Source organism: Ambystoma mexicanum, chromosome 1q (genome assembly GCF_040938575.1).
Source record: "Ambystoma mexicanum isolate Mex_15411 chromosome 1q, UKY_AmexF1_1, whole genome shotgun sequence".
In the NCBI taxonomy this organism is placed as follows: domain Eukaryota; kingdom Metazoa; phylum Chordata; class Amphibia; order Caudata; family Ambystomatidae; genus Ambystoma; species Ambystoma mexicanum.
In genome coordinates this window covers 586,866,655-586,884,818 of record NC_090922.1, presented here as the reverse complement: position 1 = coordinate 586,884,818, position 18,164 = coordinate 586,866,655, and the positions used below count along the sequence as shown (strand labels likewise).

General features: G+C 48.4%; 1 protein-coding gene across 5 annotated transcripts in view; it reads left to right on the top strand.

Moving 5' to 3' along the window:
- RC3H1 (ring finger and CCCH-type domains 1) overlaps window positions 1-18,164 on the top strand; it is a 1,368,452-nt gene that overhangs the window by 469,936 nt on the left and 880,352 nt on the right. For all 5 annotated transcript variants that reach the window (XM_069641098.1, XM_069641097.1, XM_069641095.1 and 2 more), the window contains exon 8: window positions 14,524-14,642. In XM_069641098.1, the coding sequence (XP_069497199.1) occupies window positions 14,524-14,642 (119 nt within the window). The remainder of the gene's footprint in view (window positions 1-14,523; window positions 14,643-18,164) is intronic.

The window sequence follows — 18,164 nt, the reverse complement described above, 5'->3', positions numbered from 1 at the left end:
TTTATCCTTACCTCGACGACTGGCTCATAACAGGGGAGTCCTATGAAACATGCCTATTAAACACCCAGAAGACAATGGACCTCTTTTTCAGTCTGGGATTCTCCATCAACGATAAGAAATCCAGCCTAGACCCCAGTCAAGTCAAACAGTTTCTAGGGGCTCTAATTCGGACAAGAGAGTGCCTCGTATTCCCCTCCGAGAGGGATCAAAACATGCTGTTTCATATCCCTCAATATGTAGCCAGTTGGGAAGTGACGGTACGCAAGGCCATGTGACTGTTAGGGATTATGGCGCCCTGCATTTACTAAGTTCCTAACGTGTGTCTGCACATGCGTCCCATGCAATAGTGCCTCAACAGCCAGTGGTGTCGGGCCAGCGGACAATGGGAAGACCTGGTAGTCGTCTTGCCAGCCCTCGTTCTCTCTGCAGTGGTGGTCGACGGAAAACCTCTTGAAGGGGGAAGACCTTCACCACCCCCGCAGTAGAAGCCACGCTAACTACCGACACATCACTCATGGGGTGGGCTGCTCATCTGCGTCAGCAGATGGCTCACGGCGTGTGATCCCCACAAGTAGCGTCCAACCACATAAATCTGTTGGAGCTATTAGCGGTATTCAAAGCCTTTCCGACACAGTTACAGGGGAAGACAGTCCTGATCTTGACAGACAGCACCACAGCCATGCACTACCTGAACAAACAAGGGGGCACACACTCTCCAGGGCTATCCAAGCGGTTCTACGTTATTACATTGCAGGACTTTTCATTGCAGGTTTTTTACTGCATATTTTTTTTTAAAAAAACCTCCCGTACACCCACACCCATTTTTAAAAATGTTTACCCCCCAAAAATAACACTTTTTTTCGAAAAGAAAATGCAGTAAAAAAACCTGCAATGAAAAGTCCTACGATGTAATAACGGTATACCATCCAAGATGTCCTAAAACATTTGTATATGGGCTCTCAAACACAGGATGTTCCTGTTGTGCCAACACGTGCTCTGCAGAAATTTCCCACTGACCGTAGAGTAAGAATAGCGAATACACAAAGACAGTCTCTAACGTTTTCGCAGAATAGGGTTTCCCAGAGATCGACTTGTTTGCAAATCTGGGGAACGCTCAATGCCAAGATCACACCTCCAGGTACCCAAAGAACAGCTCCAAGGGGAACGGGATCTGGATAACATGGTCAGAGAAAATTGTTTACACAGTCCCAGCAACACACCACTGCCCCCCCGGCCCCGTCAACTCCCTTACTCAACAAGATTGTGCACAAGATGCTCCAGGAGCCAGTCACCATATTTGTGGCCCCCATGTCGGCCTGCCAACCTGGTTCTCATATCTAATGGAGATGTCCCTCTCCCCGCCGATGAAACTGCCCTGCCCGTACAACATGTTGTCTCATTACAGGGGAGAGACACTGCACGCATGTCCACAAACTCTGAACTTAGCGACCTGGCACCTGAGGTCATAAGAGTTCGGACACCTTCAACTCCCTCAGAGATGTATGGACATACTCAGGGAAGTGAGAAACCCCAACACCCGATACTGCTATTCCAGTAAATGGAAACTCTTTATCTGGTGTAATGCCAAGGGCGTCAATCCCATTGACTGCTCACCTCTCATTTTATTGTACCTGAACCACTTACTGGATTCAGGCCAGCTTTTTAATTCCCTAAAGGTTCACATAGCTTCTTTCTCAGCCTACACTACGTCACAGCAAAAGGTGTTGTGATGGAAATACCAGTTCTCCAGCATGGGGTCTGGCATGGATTCACATGCTCATGAATATTCCCCGTCGTCAGGCTGAGAATCCTCGGTATAGAAAAAATCAGTATCAGTTTAGTTTCTGATCTGTCTTTCTTAGTAGTAACCAATCACAGATCTCTGGGTCATACTGCCCCCAGCCAATGACTGCCCTCTCCCTAAGCCCCGCCTCTGGCAGCCATCCTCATATTTTTACCGCACGTTCAAGTGTTGGGAGTCCTCGTGCTGTAGCTCTCAAGCTTTTGCTGCATTTTCGCTTTTTTTCAGATTTTTCTCATTTTTCGGTTAAATAGAGCCTCAAGCTCCACCGTTTCTACATCCGATCAATGGGGACCCATTTCTGAGTTTTCTACGCCCCTCAAGGGTGAAGATTTCGTCGAGTTACGCTTTTGGAGGATTCCAGAAGTTCCGAGGCCTACCCCAGACATGGCCCGTCAGGCGAGAAGAAGAAAAAAAAGTCTGAGCGGTCTTCTAAGTCCTGTGAGGGCGCCCCGGCGACGGGGGCCCAACAAAAGGCCAAGCACCGCGAGTCCGCAGACACCGGGAGTGCCAAATGGTCATGCTCCTTGGCTGCCAGGCAGGGCGCATCCTCCCCGGCGCCATCAACCACGAGCCAACGCTCTGGCTCGGGTAAGAGGAAGTCCAAGAACCCGGCGAAGCTTCTGGAGAAACCCCGGTCGATCTCGAAGATTAGGGCAGAGGGGGGAGCGAGGCTCGGACCCTGCCCCCAAGGTGAAGGCCCCAGGCGTACAGAAGGTGACGATGGCCTTAATTCACCTTGCTAAGACCTCGATTGAGGATGTCGCAGCGGCCCTGGCTCAGCCTGTGGAGGCTACACCAGTGGAGGCGACCTCAGGATCCAGTCTCCCTGCCCATCGAGAAGACCCCCACGAAGTCCCCGTTGGAAAAGGAGGGGGATGTGCATATGGACACGACCTCTGAAGAAGAGCTCATCGAAGTCGTGGAGGATGCCCAGCCCATCGGGAGGGATCCCGACGAGGGCGACGACGGGAGTGACGGTGTCGCCGACGAGGTTCAAGAGCCCTCGTGCCCGTCATTTCCGGTGCCGCAGGACACTTCGGCCTTTTTTCTTTTTCAGCAATTCAGTCCTTATGCTCGGAGATAAGGACAAGTTTGCCCCTCCCCCTGACGAAGGTACCTGAGCCAGACCCGACGGGGGAACCGGAGCCGGGATCTTCGGAAAGTCCACAGCATAAGAGGACGACGCATCCTCCGCTACCTCTCCCACCTCTGCGGCCTGCTCTGCCTTCCCCCCGGTCTACTACCCACGGGGATGATACAGGCACAGACACTGCTACGATAGGTACAGATGACGACGGAGGCGATGACGGGATGTGTCGCCTCCTGCTTGGGCGTCCCCGCCCGACGAGATTGGATCCTTCCATGCCATGATTTCCAGGGCATCCGAGCTCTTCCAGCTCTGCCCCGAAGAGAAGAAGGAAGGGTTCCTTTACCAACGGCGCGAGGCTAAAAGGAAGACGGTCCTCGCCGTTCCACTTCTTGATGACATCTGGGATGAGGGTCTCGCCCTCCTCAAGAACCCTGCCACGGCGCCATCAAAGAGGGACCGGTACGAGAAGAAGTACCGGGTCCCCCATGCTGCCCCCTTGTGCCTTCGGGCGCAACCTACCCCGTATTCGGTCGTCTCGGCTCCGGCGGCAAAGAAGAAAGCTGGGGGGCATCGACTTCAACTTCCCCGCCGGACGACGAGGGCAGGAAGCTGGACACAATGGGACGACGGGTCATCTCATCCGCAGCGATGACTATCAAGGCGGCCAACGCCCTGGCTATCATAGCCCGCTACGACAGGGAGTCGTGGTCCAAAATTGCCCCTCTATTGGACTTCCTCCCGGACGCCAAAAGGGCTGAGGCCCTTGAAATCTTACAGGAAGGTGAGATTGCTTCGGACCACGCCATCACAGTGGCAACGGACATCGCCGACACCGGTTTCCATCAGTTGGGCAACAGTGTTTGCCTGAGACGACGAGGATGGCTCAAGGCGACGGATTACCCTCAGGACGTACAAACCAAAGTTTTGGACATGCCATTCGACGGGAACAACCTCTTTGGGAAGGCGGTTGATGAGTCCCTTCAGGCTATCAAGACAGACACAGAGACTGCCCGGGCACTGGGAGTGCTCCAACAACGACGGCCGTCCTTTCGGAGCTCCGGAGGCAGACAAGGTGCCTCCAAGGGATTCGGCAGTGGCTGCTCGACGTACTGCCAAGTGGCAAGATCTTTGTCTCAGGAGGCCTACAGGGGATGCGGCAAGTCAGGTGGTGCCCGTTGTCGTCGACGGGGAGATCAAGGAGGCAAGGCGGCCTCCAAACAAAATTGAACCGACCGCCGAAGCACCCCGGTGGGAGGCCGGCTGACAAGGTTCGTCAGTGTGTGGGAGTCCATCTCCACCGATCGTTGGGTGCTGGACGCCCTGGCCCAAGGGCACGCCCTCGAGTTACAGAAGAAGTGCCCTCGCGTTCCACCCGTGGCCGGGAAGGAAAATCACGTCCCTCAACTACTGTTGGAAGTAAGGGCGATGCTCAAGAAAGGTGCAATCGAGCTCGTCCCAAAGAGGCTTTGGGGCTCCGGAGTTTACTCAAGGTGTTTGCTTGTAAAGAAGACAGGAGGATGGCGTCCCATCCTGGACTTGCGACGACTGAACAAGTACATCAAGGCACCCTCCAGCACGTGCTGGGACAGCTGGAGGAGGGCGATTTCCTGTCGTCGTTGGACTTGGAGGATGTGTACTTCCACATCCATTCTAAAAACACACCGAAAGTTCCTCAGGTTCGTGGTCCAAGGGCGGCACTACCAGTTCAAGGCCCTCCCGTTCGGATTGAAGTCGGCACCCAGGGTGTTCACCAAGTGCTTTGCACCGCGCGCGGCTGCGCCTGCAGAGGATCCACGTCTACCCCTACCTGGATGACTGGCTCATCCGGGCAAGGACAAGGGAGCTCGCCTTGGAGCACACTGCGAAGTCCGTCCAGCTGCTCACAGACCTGGGGTTCTCCATCAACTTTCCAAAATCCCACCTGGTCACGTCGCAAGTCGCCCTGTTTCTGGGAGCCATGCTTGACACAGTGGCGCGGCTGGCCTCCCCGTCTGAGGAAAGGACCAACACCAACCTGGGCAAGGTGCAGCGTCTGCTGGCCACGGGCATGGCCAGGGTAAGATCTATCAAGTCCCTCCTCGGGATGATGTCCTCCTGCATTTATCTGGTGCGCCTTTGCAGGCTTCGGATGCGCCCCTTACAAGAGTTCCTCGACGCCCGTTGGGTCCAGACGACGGGCAGCTTCGAGGACAGGATCCCACTCAACGAGACGTTCCGTCAGGCGATCCAGTGGTGGGTTACCCGCTCTCATCTGTCGGCAGGCACAGACTTTCAGACCCCAGCTCACCAGGTGACCGTGACGACGGATGCCTCCCTGGAAGGCTGGGGAGCGCACTCCGGAGATCTTCACGCGAGAGGCCTTTGGCTCCTGGAGGAGAAGTCACTCCACATCAACATCTTGGAGCTCCATGCAGTATTCTGGGCCCTCAGGTCTTTTCTTCCGTCCCTCAAGGGCAAGGTGGTGAGGATCTTCACCGACAACGCCACCACAATGTTCTACATCCGGAAGCAGGGCGGAACGAGTTCCCAAGCCCTATCCAAGGAAGCCCAGGATCTTTGGCATTGGGCCGTTGCCCAAGTGATGTTTCTGGTGCCTTTTCATCTGGCAGGAATAAAACACCATCGCCGTCGCACTCAGCAGAGAGCTGCGCTCGTGCCACGAGTGGGAACTACGCCAGGATCAAGGGGATCGACTCTTCTGACGATGGGGCGAACCCCAGATCGATCTCTTCGCGACGGTGACGAACTCCAAGGGCCGGAGGTTCGCCAGCAGGTTCCCCCAGCCGAGGAGCATGGGCGATGCTTTCTCGTTCCACTGGGACGGCCTATTTCTTTATTCGTTCCCTCCGTTGCCGTTGCTGCTCCGGCTCATCAACCAGCTCAAGTGGTCCTGGTGCAGGATGATCCTCGTCGCACCGGCGTGGCCGAGACAGATCTGGTTCCCGGAACTTCTGGACTTGTCAGCGTCCACACCAGTGAAGCTGCTGACGGACGCAAATCTTCTCTCCAGAGAAGGAGGCGCCATTCTTCATCACAACCCAGAGTCGCTGAACTTGCAGGCCTGGCTCCTGCAGCACTAGAGTTTGGAGGGTATGACATCCCAATTGACTGCAGAGAGGTTCTGCACAGAAGATGAACCCTCTGCGGATTACGGCCCCTCAGGTATTGCCGTACCTACCGTAATTTGCCAAGATTGGACGAGCTCACGCTTCCATCAAGATACATCTGGCCGCCATCTCACGATACACCAGGACTACGGGACGGGCGTCCTTGTGCTCTCATCGGCTGGTGAAGGAATTTATGAAATGATTGTTCCCATCATTCCCGCCGGTGAAGGCCCCTGCCCCGGCGTGGGAGCTCAACGTGGTGCCGACCAGGCTCATGGGGGCCCCATATGAGCCTATACATTCGGCACTGTTGAAGTTTCTGTCGTGGAAGACAGCATTTCTCGTGGCCATCACCTCCGCACGAGTGGGAGAGATCCAGGCTCTAGCTTGCAAGCCACCATACTTGACTTTTCTCGACACAAGGGTGGTGCTGAGGACGCACCCCTCTTTCATGCCCAAGGTGCCGTCGTACTTCCACCTCAACGAACCCTTGGTGTTGCCAGTTTTTTTCCTGTCGCCTTCGTCGCCGGCTGAGAGGACTCTGCACTCGCTGGACGTAGCTAGAGCGCTGAAGTTCTACGTGGACTGCACGAAGAGTTTTCGGAAGACATCACAGCTGTTTGTAAACTTTGGACCTGTGAATCCAGGGAAGGCTCTGTCGAAGGCTTCCATTTCCAGATGGCTCTCCGGCTGCATCATGCACTGTCACCGGTTGGCAAACTGACCGCTGCCAGGCCATCCGAGAGCCCACTCGACCAGTGATCACTGCTACCACGGCGTTCCTATCTGGTGTGCCCCTGCTCGACATCTGCAGGGCTGCGACGTGGAGGTCGACACACACCTTCACGAGATTCTACTGTGTCGATCGGGACTCCAGGGAGAAGTCCAGGGTCCGCCCAGCAGTGCTGCGCAACCTGTTCGCTTAAGGTGAACCTGGTGAGGAGGTAAGAGATGCTTAATGTTGAGTTGTTGTATTGCTTGATGTTGAGCCTGTTGCCACCTCCCGTGGTTGTGCATGTGTATACTGCTATGTATTCTTATATTCATGAGCATGTGAATCCATGCCAGACCCCATGCTGGAGAAGGAACAAGTTACTTACCTGTAACTGTTGTTCTCCAGCATGGGTCTGGCATGGATTCACATGCGAACCCTCCCGCCTACCCCTCTGCGGCTCTTCACTTGGTCACACTGCCACTTTATTTGCTACCAAATCTGAGGATGGCTGCCAGAGGCAGGGCTTAGGGAGAGGGCAGTCATTGGCTGCGGGCAGTATGACCCAGAGACCAGTGATTGGTTACTACTAAGAAAGACAGATCCGAAACAAAACTGATACTGATTTTTTTCTATACCGAGGATTCCCGGCCTGACTGGGAATATTCATGAGAATGTGAATCCATGCCAGACCCATGCTGGAGAACAACAGTTACAGGTAAGTAACTTGTTCCTTATAAAGGCTTTCATGGAAGGGGTTACCACCCCATTTCAATTCCAGCTCCCGGGTGGGACTTGTGGTTCTCACTAGACTCATGGGGTTCCATCTTTGAGCCTATGTACAATGCAAGTCTAAAAGACCTTACCTATAACACAGCCTTCCTAGTGGCTATCACATCTATTAGAAGGGTTAGTGAACTACAGGCCCTTTAGTACTAGACCCTTTCGTTACTGTTCAGAGATGAGGTGGTTCTGCACACTCACCCTCGATTTGCACCTACATTTATTGCCAAATTCCACGTGAACCAATCAATAGAACTGCCCACTTTCTTCCAGAACCCCACTAATATGGCCGAAAGGAGCCTAGGCACGTTAGATGTGCGCTGGGCAGTCATGTTTTACCTGGAAAGGACAAAACCACTGTGGAAAACAAACCAGTTTTTTGTTTCAGTGCAAGCTGGCAGAGAAGGGGGTTCCTGTCTCTAAAACAGTCATCTCAAGGTGGATAGTCAAATGCATCACACTTTGTTTCTCTCTTGCTAAGAGAGAACTGCCCTTCAAGCCTAGAGCACATTCTACTTGAGGCACTGGGGCTTCCATAGCATTCATTGCAAATTTTCCCCTAGAGTCCATTTGCAAAGCGGCAACCTGGAGTTCTGTGCACACCTTTACAAAACGCTATTGCCTAGATACTCATTCTAGGTTTGATTCTCAGGTGGGACAAGCAGTACTACGACATCTTTTCAATACTGTTCCTTCTCACAACACACCACCAACTCCAGCTACTGCTCGCTAGTCTATGCTCAGCAGATTAACAAGCATCAGAAGACATGCATTACTTACCGTAATAGCATTTCTGATGATTGTATCTGCTTAGATTCACATCCGCCCACCCTTCCTCCCCGCTTGGGTGGAAGGAACATAGATGTCTTACTACTTTCTCTTTTATGTACTCATTCACGTTAGCCTTGGACACCCTCATGGCAGAAAAAATACAATCGGTGGGACCTTGGCGCGTGAGGGATTTTGGTTACTTGACAAGTCACGTTAGCGATAGTGTTACAGACAAGCTAATGACAACATCCCCTTTCGATCCACGAAAGACAAGATGCAATACTCTGCGGTTACCACTGGATGTCGGACCATATGCACAGCATGTGATTCTAAGCAGATACAATCCTCAGAAATGCTTTTACGGTAAGTAATGCATGTCATAAACCCGCCTTTGGCTCCAGAGTGTCTGGGGTAGGCAGGAAGTGGGGGAGGTGCCCGACACTCCCTGTGCTTAGTCTCCTAGGAGACTCAAATGCACTCTGTGGTGATTGTCTGGCTGCCTGTCCGGCAAGGACAGCTAGGCTGAAATGAATGGGAGAGAACTGAATAAAAGGTGAGTCTTTTGGCTTGGAAGACAGTCGACCACTGGACGAAGGAACTGAAGAAGAGTTTAGAGGACGGCTGCTGCAACTCCTGGACCTTTGACCGGTGAAGCCCTGCTGTAGGTCTGAATTGCCAAGTTCGCATCGACAGAAGCCCCTGCAAGGACGACTTCTCCCTTTGAGTTGGTGGGACCAATCAACTCCCAAGTAAGCCACCAGGACACCCATCTCCGAGCTGGTTGAATTTCTTCAGAGTGGGTGGAGGAAACCGTAGAGCCAGGGAGAGGGACACCAGATTGTGTGCGTCACTTGTAAACTGGCCTAAAGCTTTTGGAAGATTCTCCGAACTCTCACGAAGCAGGACTGACCAAGCTTAATCCCACCCTCAGTTGAGTGCGTGACCTCAGATGTGAGGAAAGCCCATCTTGACGGCCAGGAACCGTGCTTATTGCTATTAGCTGTACCGCATGGAGCTGAAATGCGAAACAGCCACTGAAAGTAAAGTTTGCCGGTTGCCAGCTTTGCCAGTGCAGTGCAGGAGTCCCCCGAGGTCCTCCCTCTTGTCCCCACGACTGAGGCCCAGGAACAGTGAGATCTGCAGAGCTGCTCAGGAACAGAGGTCTTCAGCTGCATCTTTTCCTCTTTACTAAGGTACTGTAAAACAAGTATAAGAGAACTTACCTCTTGCTGTGGAAGTGCTTCTGCAACTCACAAGTCTATTTTTAGCAGACTCCTAAGAACTTGTGCAAGGACTTTTCCATTTGCTTACCTGAAGTTCTGCATCCTATACAAAGACTTTGGCCTATTGATTTTTGGCGTAGCCTATGAAATTTAATGACTCTTTTGTGCAAGCTGAAAGCATTTGCCATGCTTATGAATATTTGTACTGTATTGTGTTCTAATAACCTTTGCGAGTATTCTGAACGCCAACAGTCAGATATTAATGTCCCCAGCCCCTTTGTTATTGAAGTCACCTGTGGGTGTAGGTTGTCTGGCCCATCCCAAAAGGGTCTTGTCTGATTCAGAAACTGAGTGTACAGTGTTAGTGTTGAAGTTTGTTTGTTCGTATTCTATTGCTCCCTTCTGAAGAAGGCTTTATAACTGACTGATAAATTATTCAATGTTTATACATGAAACCTTGAGTGTAAGAGTTTATTTGAATACTTGTAACTGTGAATCTTTGCAACTCCACTACAGCTCACAGTTCCCCACTTGAGATAAGCCTGGCTGCTCAACACGCTACCAAAACTGTGTAGTGCAAGGTTATACCAAAGGTTTGTTTGCCTATACCTGTAGTGATAGTTGTTTGTATTGTTGTCAGAGGGTACTGCATTCAAACTTTGCCTAACACCAAAGCAATTCAGGGAAGCACAACCCCAGGTTACAAGTTTCGAAGTGCAGCAGCTACTCAAGGTAAGACCTATGTACTTTTAGGATGGGCTCTAAGACAAGTATTAACTCGGACTGTTTTAGGTCTGTATAAAGCAACACCCAATTATTCACTTTCAGAATGACAAGGTTATTTAAGGCAGGTATACCCTATTGGTAAGCTTTTACACTCATTCATTTACTCAATGCAATGATAGACAGTACCAACTCATTACTTTTTAGAAAGGGAAAAACACCATTCAAAGTAAATAAAGCAACTTATACACTTTTACAGGGGAAGAATGCAACTCAAAGGTAAGCCTAAACTTAATGACACTTTGTGACTTGTTTCATACAGATACAGTTACCACACTGTTTTCAGCAGGTAAGTGATTTTACACTTGTTATACTTTTCAAGACAGAAGTCTTTTCTAAGCCTGTCCTTCCCTGCTCTATTGCATGAGGTCTTTCAGAGGCAGAAGAGGGACCCTAGTTGTTTAGGGGCCAGCTGTAGGGTTGATCTAGGTTTCAATTGCAGGAAAGTCAAAGTTCCACAGGAGATCTTCTTGCATAAATAGGGACTTGAGAAGGCTATGTGTTCGAGCATTTTTCCTCGACAAGTGGTAAGGGCAAACTCCCAACCACACAAATCACCCACTCAGCTTAACAGGATGCACACCAGACTTAAGGTAAGTATTACACAATCCCACACAGTACCTTAGAAGAATTATTATAATTGTTCCTTTAGAACACGCTTAATACCAGAGAGGTTTCTAAGCCCGAGACCAGGATTTGAATCTGTGTTGCTATGTGTTGTCTTGCTTCCAAGACAATTGTGTTGCCCCCAAGCTATTCCCCCGAAAAGAAGAGCTTCTGGGTGGATACCTTCAGGATGTAGCAGCACAGGACCCGGTCCCTGGATTCTTGGTCTGGAGACAAAATAACTGGACACCTGATGGGAACTTACAGTAGCAGTCATCAGAGGAAGCTTCCAGCAACGGATAATTCAGGGATTCTCATGGCTCTGTGGTATTGGCGCCTTTATACAGCAGCCAGATGGACGAATATTGCTGGACGGATTCTCTTCACAATCTCAGTCCTGCATTATGGTGAGGGGACTTGAGGGATTCAAAGCGTTTCACTGGAGATCCAGCATGAGTCCACCAAAGTTTCAGCTGGATTCGGACTTCACAAGACATGAACACACTCCAGCTCGAGGTCCCTGAGTATTTCGGTATTGCGTCCGAGCAAAGTCGCAGAACGTCATGGGATGGCTCAACATGCAGTTCTACTTGAGACTAGTGGATCCCACCAGCCTCTGGGTTGGATTTGTTGCATTCGGGACACTGGGCTCCATTTACACAACAGGCTCTCCGCTCGCTGGAAATAGCTACAGACGTCTTCATCTTTGGATTCAGCTGCAGTGGTCGACTTGTGAGGAGCTTCCAAGTACAGAGTATTAACTACAGGACAATTGATGGAATCTCTCCTTGCCGTTTACAGAAAGGAGCGTCTGTCTGTCCAATCAGGACAGCCAGTCCCCCATTGAGATTGGTTCCCTTCAGGCAAGCTGAAAGACAAAGGGCAGAGTGGTTTTGGACTCCTCCCTGGCTTCCTGCTTTCTCACACTATGAAGCCTAGGTGGGGAATACAAAGGACTCCTGCTGAAGACAAAACTTCCACCTCAGCAACAAGAAGCATACTAAAAAATGGCGAAAAGGAATGAACACACCATTCTAGCAGAATAGTGGCCCTTCTGTACATTACCGAGGCTGAAATAACAGCCTGTGGGTAAAAATGACTAAAGGAAAAACCACTGCCACCAGCCATTCAAGTAAATTTGGAATTGTAACAATGTTACCAGGTAAGTAAGAAAGGGGATACATTGTATCTCAGCACTGTACATAAGGTGGTGTGTGCTGGCTCACTGCTACAAAATGTGAAAGGGGGTGAAAATCCCTATTTACTGCTTGGTAACAGTAGTTCACCCAAGTACATGAAAGATAAATTAACAAGAAAGCCCAAATGAGCACCCCACCCTAAGCCCCAAAGTTATAGTTAACTAGAACTCCATACAACCACTATGGAGAGACATAGAAAGGTCACCCATAAAAAGAGTAAAAGACTAGGTAAGAGGGAAAAAAGATTCCGACTCAGCTAGGGACAAGGTAAAATATTTACCAGGTCCAAGCAAAAAGTTCTGGGGCTGACGCAAGTCCCAAAGATTTAGCACCAATATGAAAATTGTATCTAACAATTCTTGCACCCCCTCGCCCCCACACACCCAGGCCGTCAGTCAGCCGTAGGATAACATTGGGAACAAGTAATTTTGTCTCATGGCTCCCCCTCACTTTTTGTTTTGAAACTGGGTTGGGTATCCTGCCCCTGGGTTGCCCTTGTATCTGAAAGAACAAGAATGTACCCATCCTTGGGTAAATTGTACTTTGACTTTCAATTAATTAGAAACTAGTCGCCGCAGGCCCATTTCATCCTTTTAAATAGAAAAATAGAACTCCTAACTGTGAGAATTATTGTGTTGAACAGCCTTTTGGGCACAAGGCTGCAATCATTTTAGGGTTTGGACTTCAAAAGCTAGGATAATCTACTTGTTGGTTCCTCACTTCATTCTATCTACAGTACTTGCCTGATACATCATTGGATACATTATTTGATGTCTATTCAGTGATCTTAATGTTGATTGTATATATTTGTTTAATAGAGTATTGTGTGATGGTACTAACTGCTTGTTTCATTTTTGAGTTTCTTCTCCAGGTCTAAATAGATGTATTTTTAAACTGTCGACAATGAATTAACATTACCCTGTGTAGACTTATTGAGGGTCCCGACCCCACTCATTCTCTCCTGAGAATGAGCTTACACTGCTCATCTATGTAACCTGATTGGGTTTTAGCTAACCACCGAAGCTCCCCGTTCATCCTAACTAGGTGGCCTCCTAAAATCTGTTCAGGCCAGATTCTAGAAATCTATTGTTAGGGAGAATTCTCAGAAATGTGTTAATTCCCTTGTAACTTGGAGACCCCCAGCTCTTTTTGTATGTGTTGCTTTTTTATGTGTTGCTTTTTAAGGTGGACCCGAGCAATAGGAAGGTCCTTCGACTTCCATGATGCAGGACTGACCAAGCCTGACCCACGTCAAGAGTGCTGGACCCCAGATGCGAGTAGAGTCTTAAGTGGTATCCGAGAACTGCAGTGTTGCTATTTGCTGTCAGACGCTAGTAGATGAAACACAGAAGAACCGCTGAATCAAAGTTTGCCCATTGCTGCCGCTGACCTTCCCATTGTAGAGCAGTAGTCCCCAGACGTCTTCCCTCTTGTCCCCACGACTGAGGCTTAGGAACAAAAGTATCTGCAGAGCTGCACAGGAGCAGAAGCCAGCTGGAATCATTTATTATAACCAGGGGTACTGTAAAGTCTAAACTTACCTCTTGTTGTGTAGCTTTACTGGCTCTGTTGAGAGCTGTCTTGGTTACCTTGCAGAGTTGCTAAAGCTTTGCCCCTCCACAAGCCTCCCGGGTTGTGGCCCTTCAAGTGTTCCATTTTCTACAAACATTTCTCAAAACATTGTGCAAGACTTTTTACCTACCTGCAAAGACGATCCTCCGCCCCCTTTTGACATTGTGCAATTAACATTGGCTGTCCTGGCTCCCTGAGAGACTCCTCTTTACCTCTGACTTGGTGCTTAGCCTTTCCCCCAGGAAAGGGTTAATTTACTCTGCTTTGGAAAGTTCTTAAAAGTACTTACCTGTTTATGAATTATTTGTTAACCTTTGTTTTATTCCTCTATTCTATCTTTTACATGCGACTCAGTATTGCTCTAAATGTACCAGTGATAAATCAATGTCCATGGTGTCCTAGCTATTTAAGTCACCTGAGGGTGTAGGAAGTGTCTGTGTGCCATCCCCAATGGGTATTATCTGATTTAGAGAAACATTTGTGTTTATAAGTGTTATCTATATATTGCTCTCTTCTGAAGAAGGCTTATACAACTGACTGTGAAATAAATTCATAATTGTTTTTATCAAGAAACCTTGAGTAAGTGTTTATTTGAATAACTGCTGCTGTGAAACTTTCGCAACATTACTGCTCACATTGACCCATCTTGAGATAAGCCTGGCTGCTCAGCCGCACTACCAACCTGTGTAGTTCAGATTTATACCAAAGGTTGGGTCCCTATTGCCAGGAGGTCAATGTTATTGTAGTGCACCCAAAGGGTACTGCCTACAATCTTGCCTAACATCTATCTTAACAATAATCTAGTTGTTGATACCCAGCCACGGACGCTTCATCGTGATCTCTAAATGTATTGCTTATGTTGGTTTTTAATAGATGCTCCACCTCCGACCTGGGAGCAGCTGGAGAATGGACTGGTGGCTGTGAAGACAGTGGTGCATGGACTGGTGGATTATATCCAGAACCATAGCAAGAAAGGAACAGACCAGCAGCAGGTAATTAGTAGGCATCCTTTTTACATTGCTCGTCTTTCAAATGTGGATGCCCAATTGCTCCAACTTTAAACAAATAGAGTGTAAAATACCCCCTTTTCAAATCTTATTTTTAACACTGTTTTAGATTACCTGCTTGTTTAATTTTTCTAGTGTTCTTGAACCTATAATAGAGTATATTTGTGCTTGCTTGTCTAAGCAGACTTGTGTGGTTCACTGTGTGGACTAATTATGGAATCCACTCACACTCTCCTGAGAATACCCTTGACCACTTTCCGTCCTTAACTTGATTCGGTTTGGCTAACCGCTTTTTACCTGTCCACTAAAACTCAGGTGGCCTCCTGAAATCTGTCCCATCATGCAAGATTTTATAAATCCATCTCAACAGTAACCAGTGGAAGTGGGGGGAGGGAGGGGTGCAGTGCACCGTGCCCTCACTGATATGTAAAGCAAGCGAGTGAGTTTAAACATTTTTCACCCCAAAAATCAGGGTCCAATTTCATATCAGAAATGCTTGGATTTTTTTAGGTAAGAATTAGTGCAGTCCTACTGGTGTGGGACTACATAAGACTTCGATCTTGGTATTAGGTAACCCACCTTTTAATATATGCCTGTACTACACACGTTGGTACTGACACTGAGCAGCCAGGCCAGGCAGGGGTAATGTGAGCTGTGCAATGAAATCAGTAAATAGAAGTATCCAATTAAACATTTAGACACTTAGTTAAATAATGCATTATTATTTGTACACATGAGGTTTAAAGCATTCTTTAAAAAGCAGTATTTGGCTGTAACATGAATCCCAAGTTCGGACTCAATTAAAAAAGTTAATAATAAAGCAGGCAAGTAATTCATTCATATGTTACATGTTCCAGCACCCAGAGGTGATGTCATTTGAGGTCAGTGTAACACTTATCCCCTACATACTTGTGGGACATTCCGTCCTTCGAGACGGGACCGGAGCACTTTTGTAAAAAAAGCATAAAAATTGAAAATTTTTGTCCTATTGTTATGTGGGGTACCGCACGTGGCCGTAACCACGCCCTCCTGAGCTCCGCCGTGTGCATCACCCTTCAGTCCTTTTCTCTGTGCGGTCGGGGCTGGAGGCACTAGCATCACTGGGAATTCTTATTTTTATTCCCTTTGTCCTTCATTCCTGCTCTGCTTCTTCGGTCATCTTGTCATCCGTCTATTTTTTAAATTAATTTTACATTTGGATAGCGCACAGGCAGCCCCTGGGCATCGTGGCGCCGTTTACTTGTGCACACCATAGTTAGTTACATCATTGTTTGAGGCTGTTACATTTATATATCATAATAGTGTGCATTTTCTTACAGGTTTAATTACAGGCTAGAGGGGTGCAGTGAGAGGTGATCAAGCGAAGATCATGTTTTTACAGCTTTTCTGAATTCGAAATTGGAGTTTTCAGCTCGCATGGGTGGTGAAAGGGCATTCCAGTGCTGTGCTGCTAAGCAGTGGAAGCTGGCACCGCCTGCTCTGGCTCTCTTGATTTTGGGTAACTTGCACGTGTTTGAGTAGGGCATTCTGGTTGGTCTTGTGGATGTGGAGAGGTGTATTCTTGCAGAGATGTAAGGAGGGGCAGTTTGGTGGATACACATGTGTCAGGGTAAGAGACTTGGAGTACTCGCTCTCTGATTGCGAGGCAGTGAGCTAACTTCCTGGCAGCAGTGATGTGCTCTCTTTTAGGAATCCCAATGGCTGCGCGCAGAGAGTTGTTTTCTATGACTTGTTGTTTTTCCAGGTTTTTTTTAAATGTGCCTTAGAAGAGGGCATTGCAGTAATCTAGGCTCGCTCCTGTAATGGCTCTAGCAATGGTGATGCAGTTGTCCTTGGATAGGAATTGTCTGTCTGATTTAAGTTTATTATTTATGGTGTGTTTTTTTTTTGTTTTTTCTTTCCCCAACAGCGGGAGTACCCAAGCGTCCTTGAGGCAAGATGTGACTTTCCCATTCGTAAAGGAGGCATTGATGAATGCAGTGAGAAATGTGATCGTTCTGGCGCAATCGTTGATGATTGCGGCAGGGCAGATATCTCCTTTACAATTTTATTTATTTGTATTTATAAAATGTTTAGAGTGCTTTATGCCAAAGCGCTTTACATTACAACAACACGACTACATTACAATAAATTGGAAGCATAATTGCAAAACATGAGACAAACCAATTTACCTAAAAGAGAAACAGAACAGAGTAAGAGGGAAGTAATGAGGTTAACAGGACGGGGGATGAAGATGAGATTGCAAGGAAGAACAGAAGGAGGGGTTTAAGGAAATGGAGCAGATAGAGGGGTTAGAGTGGTTGTGTAGGGGGGCAAGGAGCTGAAGGGATCGGAAAGGAGAAGGGGCACAGGGAGGTGGGCGAACAGTGAATAGGCAGAGATCAGCAGATTGGAGGGGGCGAGAGGAGCGTAGAATGAGAGGAGAGGGGAAAGGTAGGGGGGCGAGATCATAAAGAGATTTAAAGACGAGACATAGGAAGTTAAATTTAAGTTGAGAATGGAAGGGAAGTCAGCGAAGATTAGAAAGCGAGGGAGAAATGGAATTGTGTGGAGAGAGAAGTCAAAGGGTACGGGTAGCAGAGTGATAGAGGTATTTGAGGGGAGCAAGATGAGAGGCAGGGAGGCTAAAGAGGAGAGTAGAGCAATAGAAAAGACGAGAGATGAGGGAAAAGTTTAAGAGTTTAGTGGCACGGAAGGTGAGGGAGGAACGGATTCTGTGAACTTTTGAACAATTGGAAGGCTTAATGGATTTCATGATATTGATCATGTCCTTTTCCTCAATTTCTTTGAAGGAGAAAAGTGGCAGTGTCTTTGGCTGTTGACTGCATGGTGACAGGGGTTGGCGTGTTCGCCAGCGTCTGTCGGGTTGTCTGGATTTTGGTTTGTAGGGTGTTAAGTTTGTTAGTCATGGCTGTTTGAATTGCATCACACAAGTCTTGTCTTTTTTGAGTTTCTAAGTCCCTGAAGATGGAAAAGTTCTCTTTGGTGTTGGATTGTGCTTCCTGGATCCTAGTTTCATATCAGATGACTTTAGCCTAAATGATGGCTTTTTTATATTATTTGGACAAGATTTTGAAATCTAGTTTAGCTGCGTCTGTGTGAGTTGTTTACCATAGGGAATAGGACTGCCCGTTTCCTAGTCTGGAGTTCCAGGAGGTCGGCAGTGAACCAGGCATTGGTGTGGCTGGTGGGTTTGATTTTCCGGGGTTTGAGTGGAGGGATTGCTCCAACTGCTAATTTCATCGCTTTGTCATAGTTGAAAACAAGGGTTTCTGGTTCAGTCTAGAAGGGGGAGGTCCGATGGCTGGTCCTTGTAAGTATGGCAGTATCCTTTCCTTGTTGAGCTGCCAGGAGCTTCTGGAGAGTGTTTTAGGCAGGGACTGTGGGGAGAGGTGCTTGTTCCTGGCCGTTGTGATATTAAAATGGATGGCATGATGGTCCGACCATGGAATGGGGGCGTTGCCACTGATGGTAATGGGGCAGTTACGTTGGGCTGCCCAATTAAGG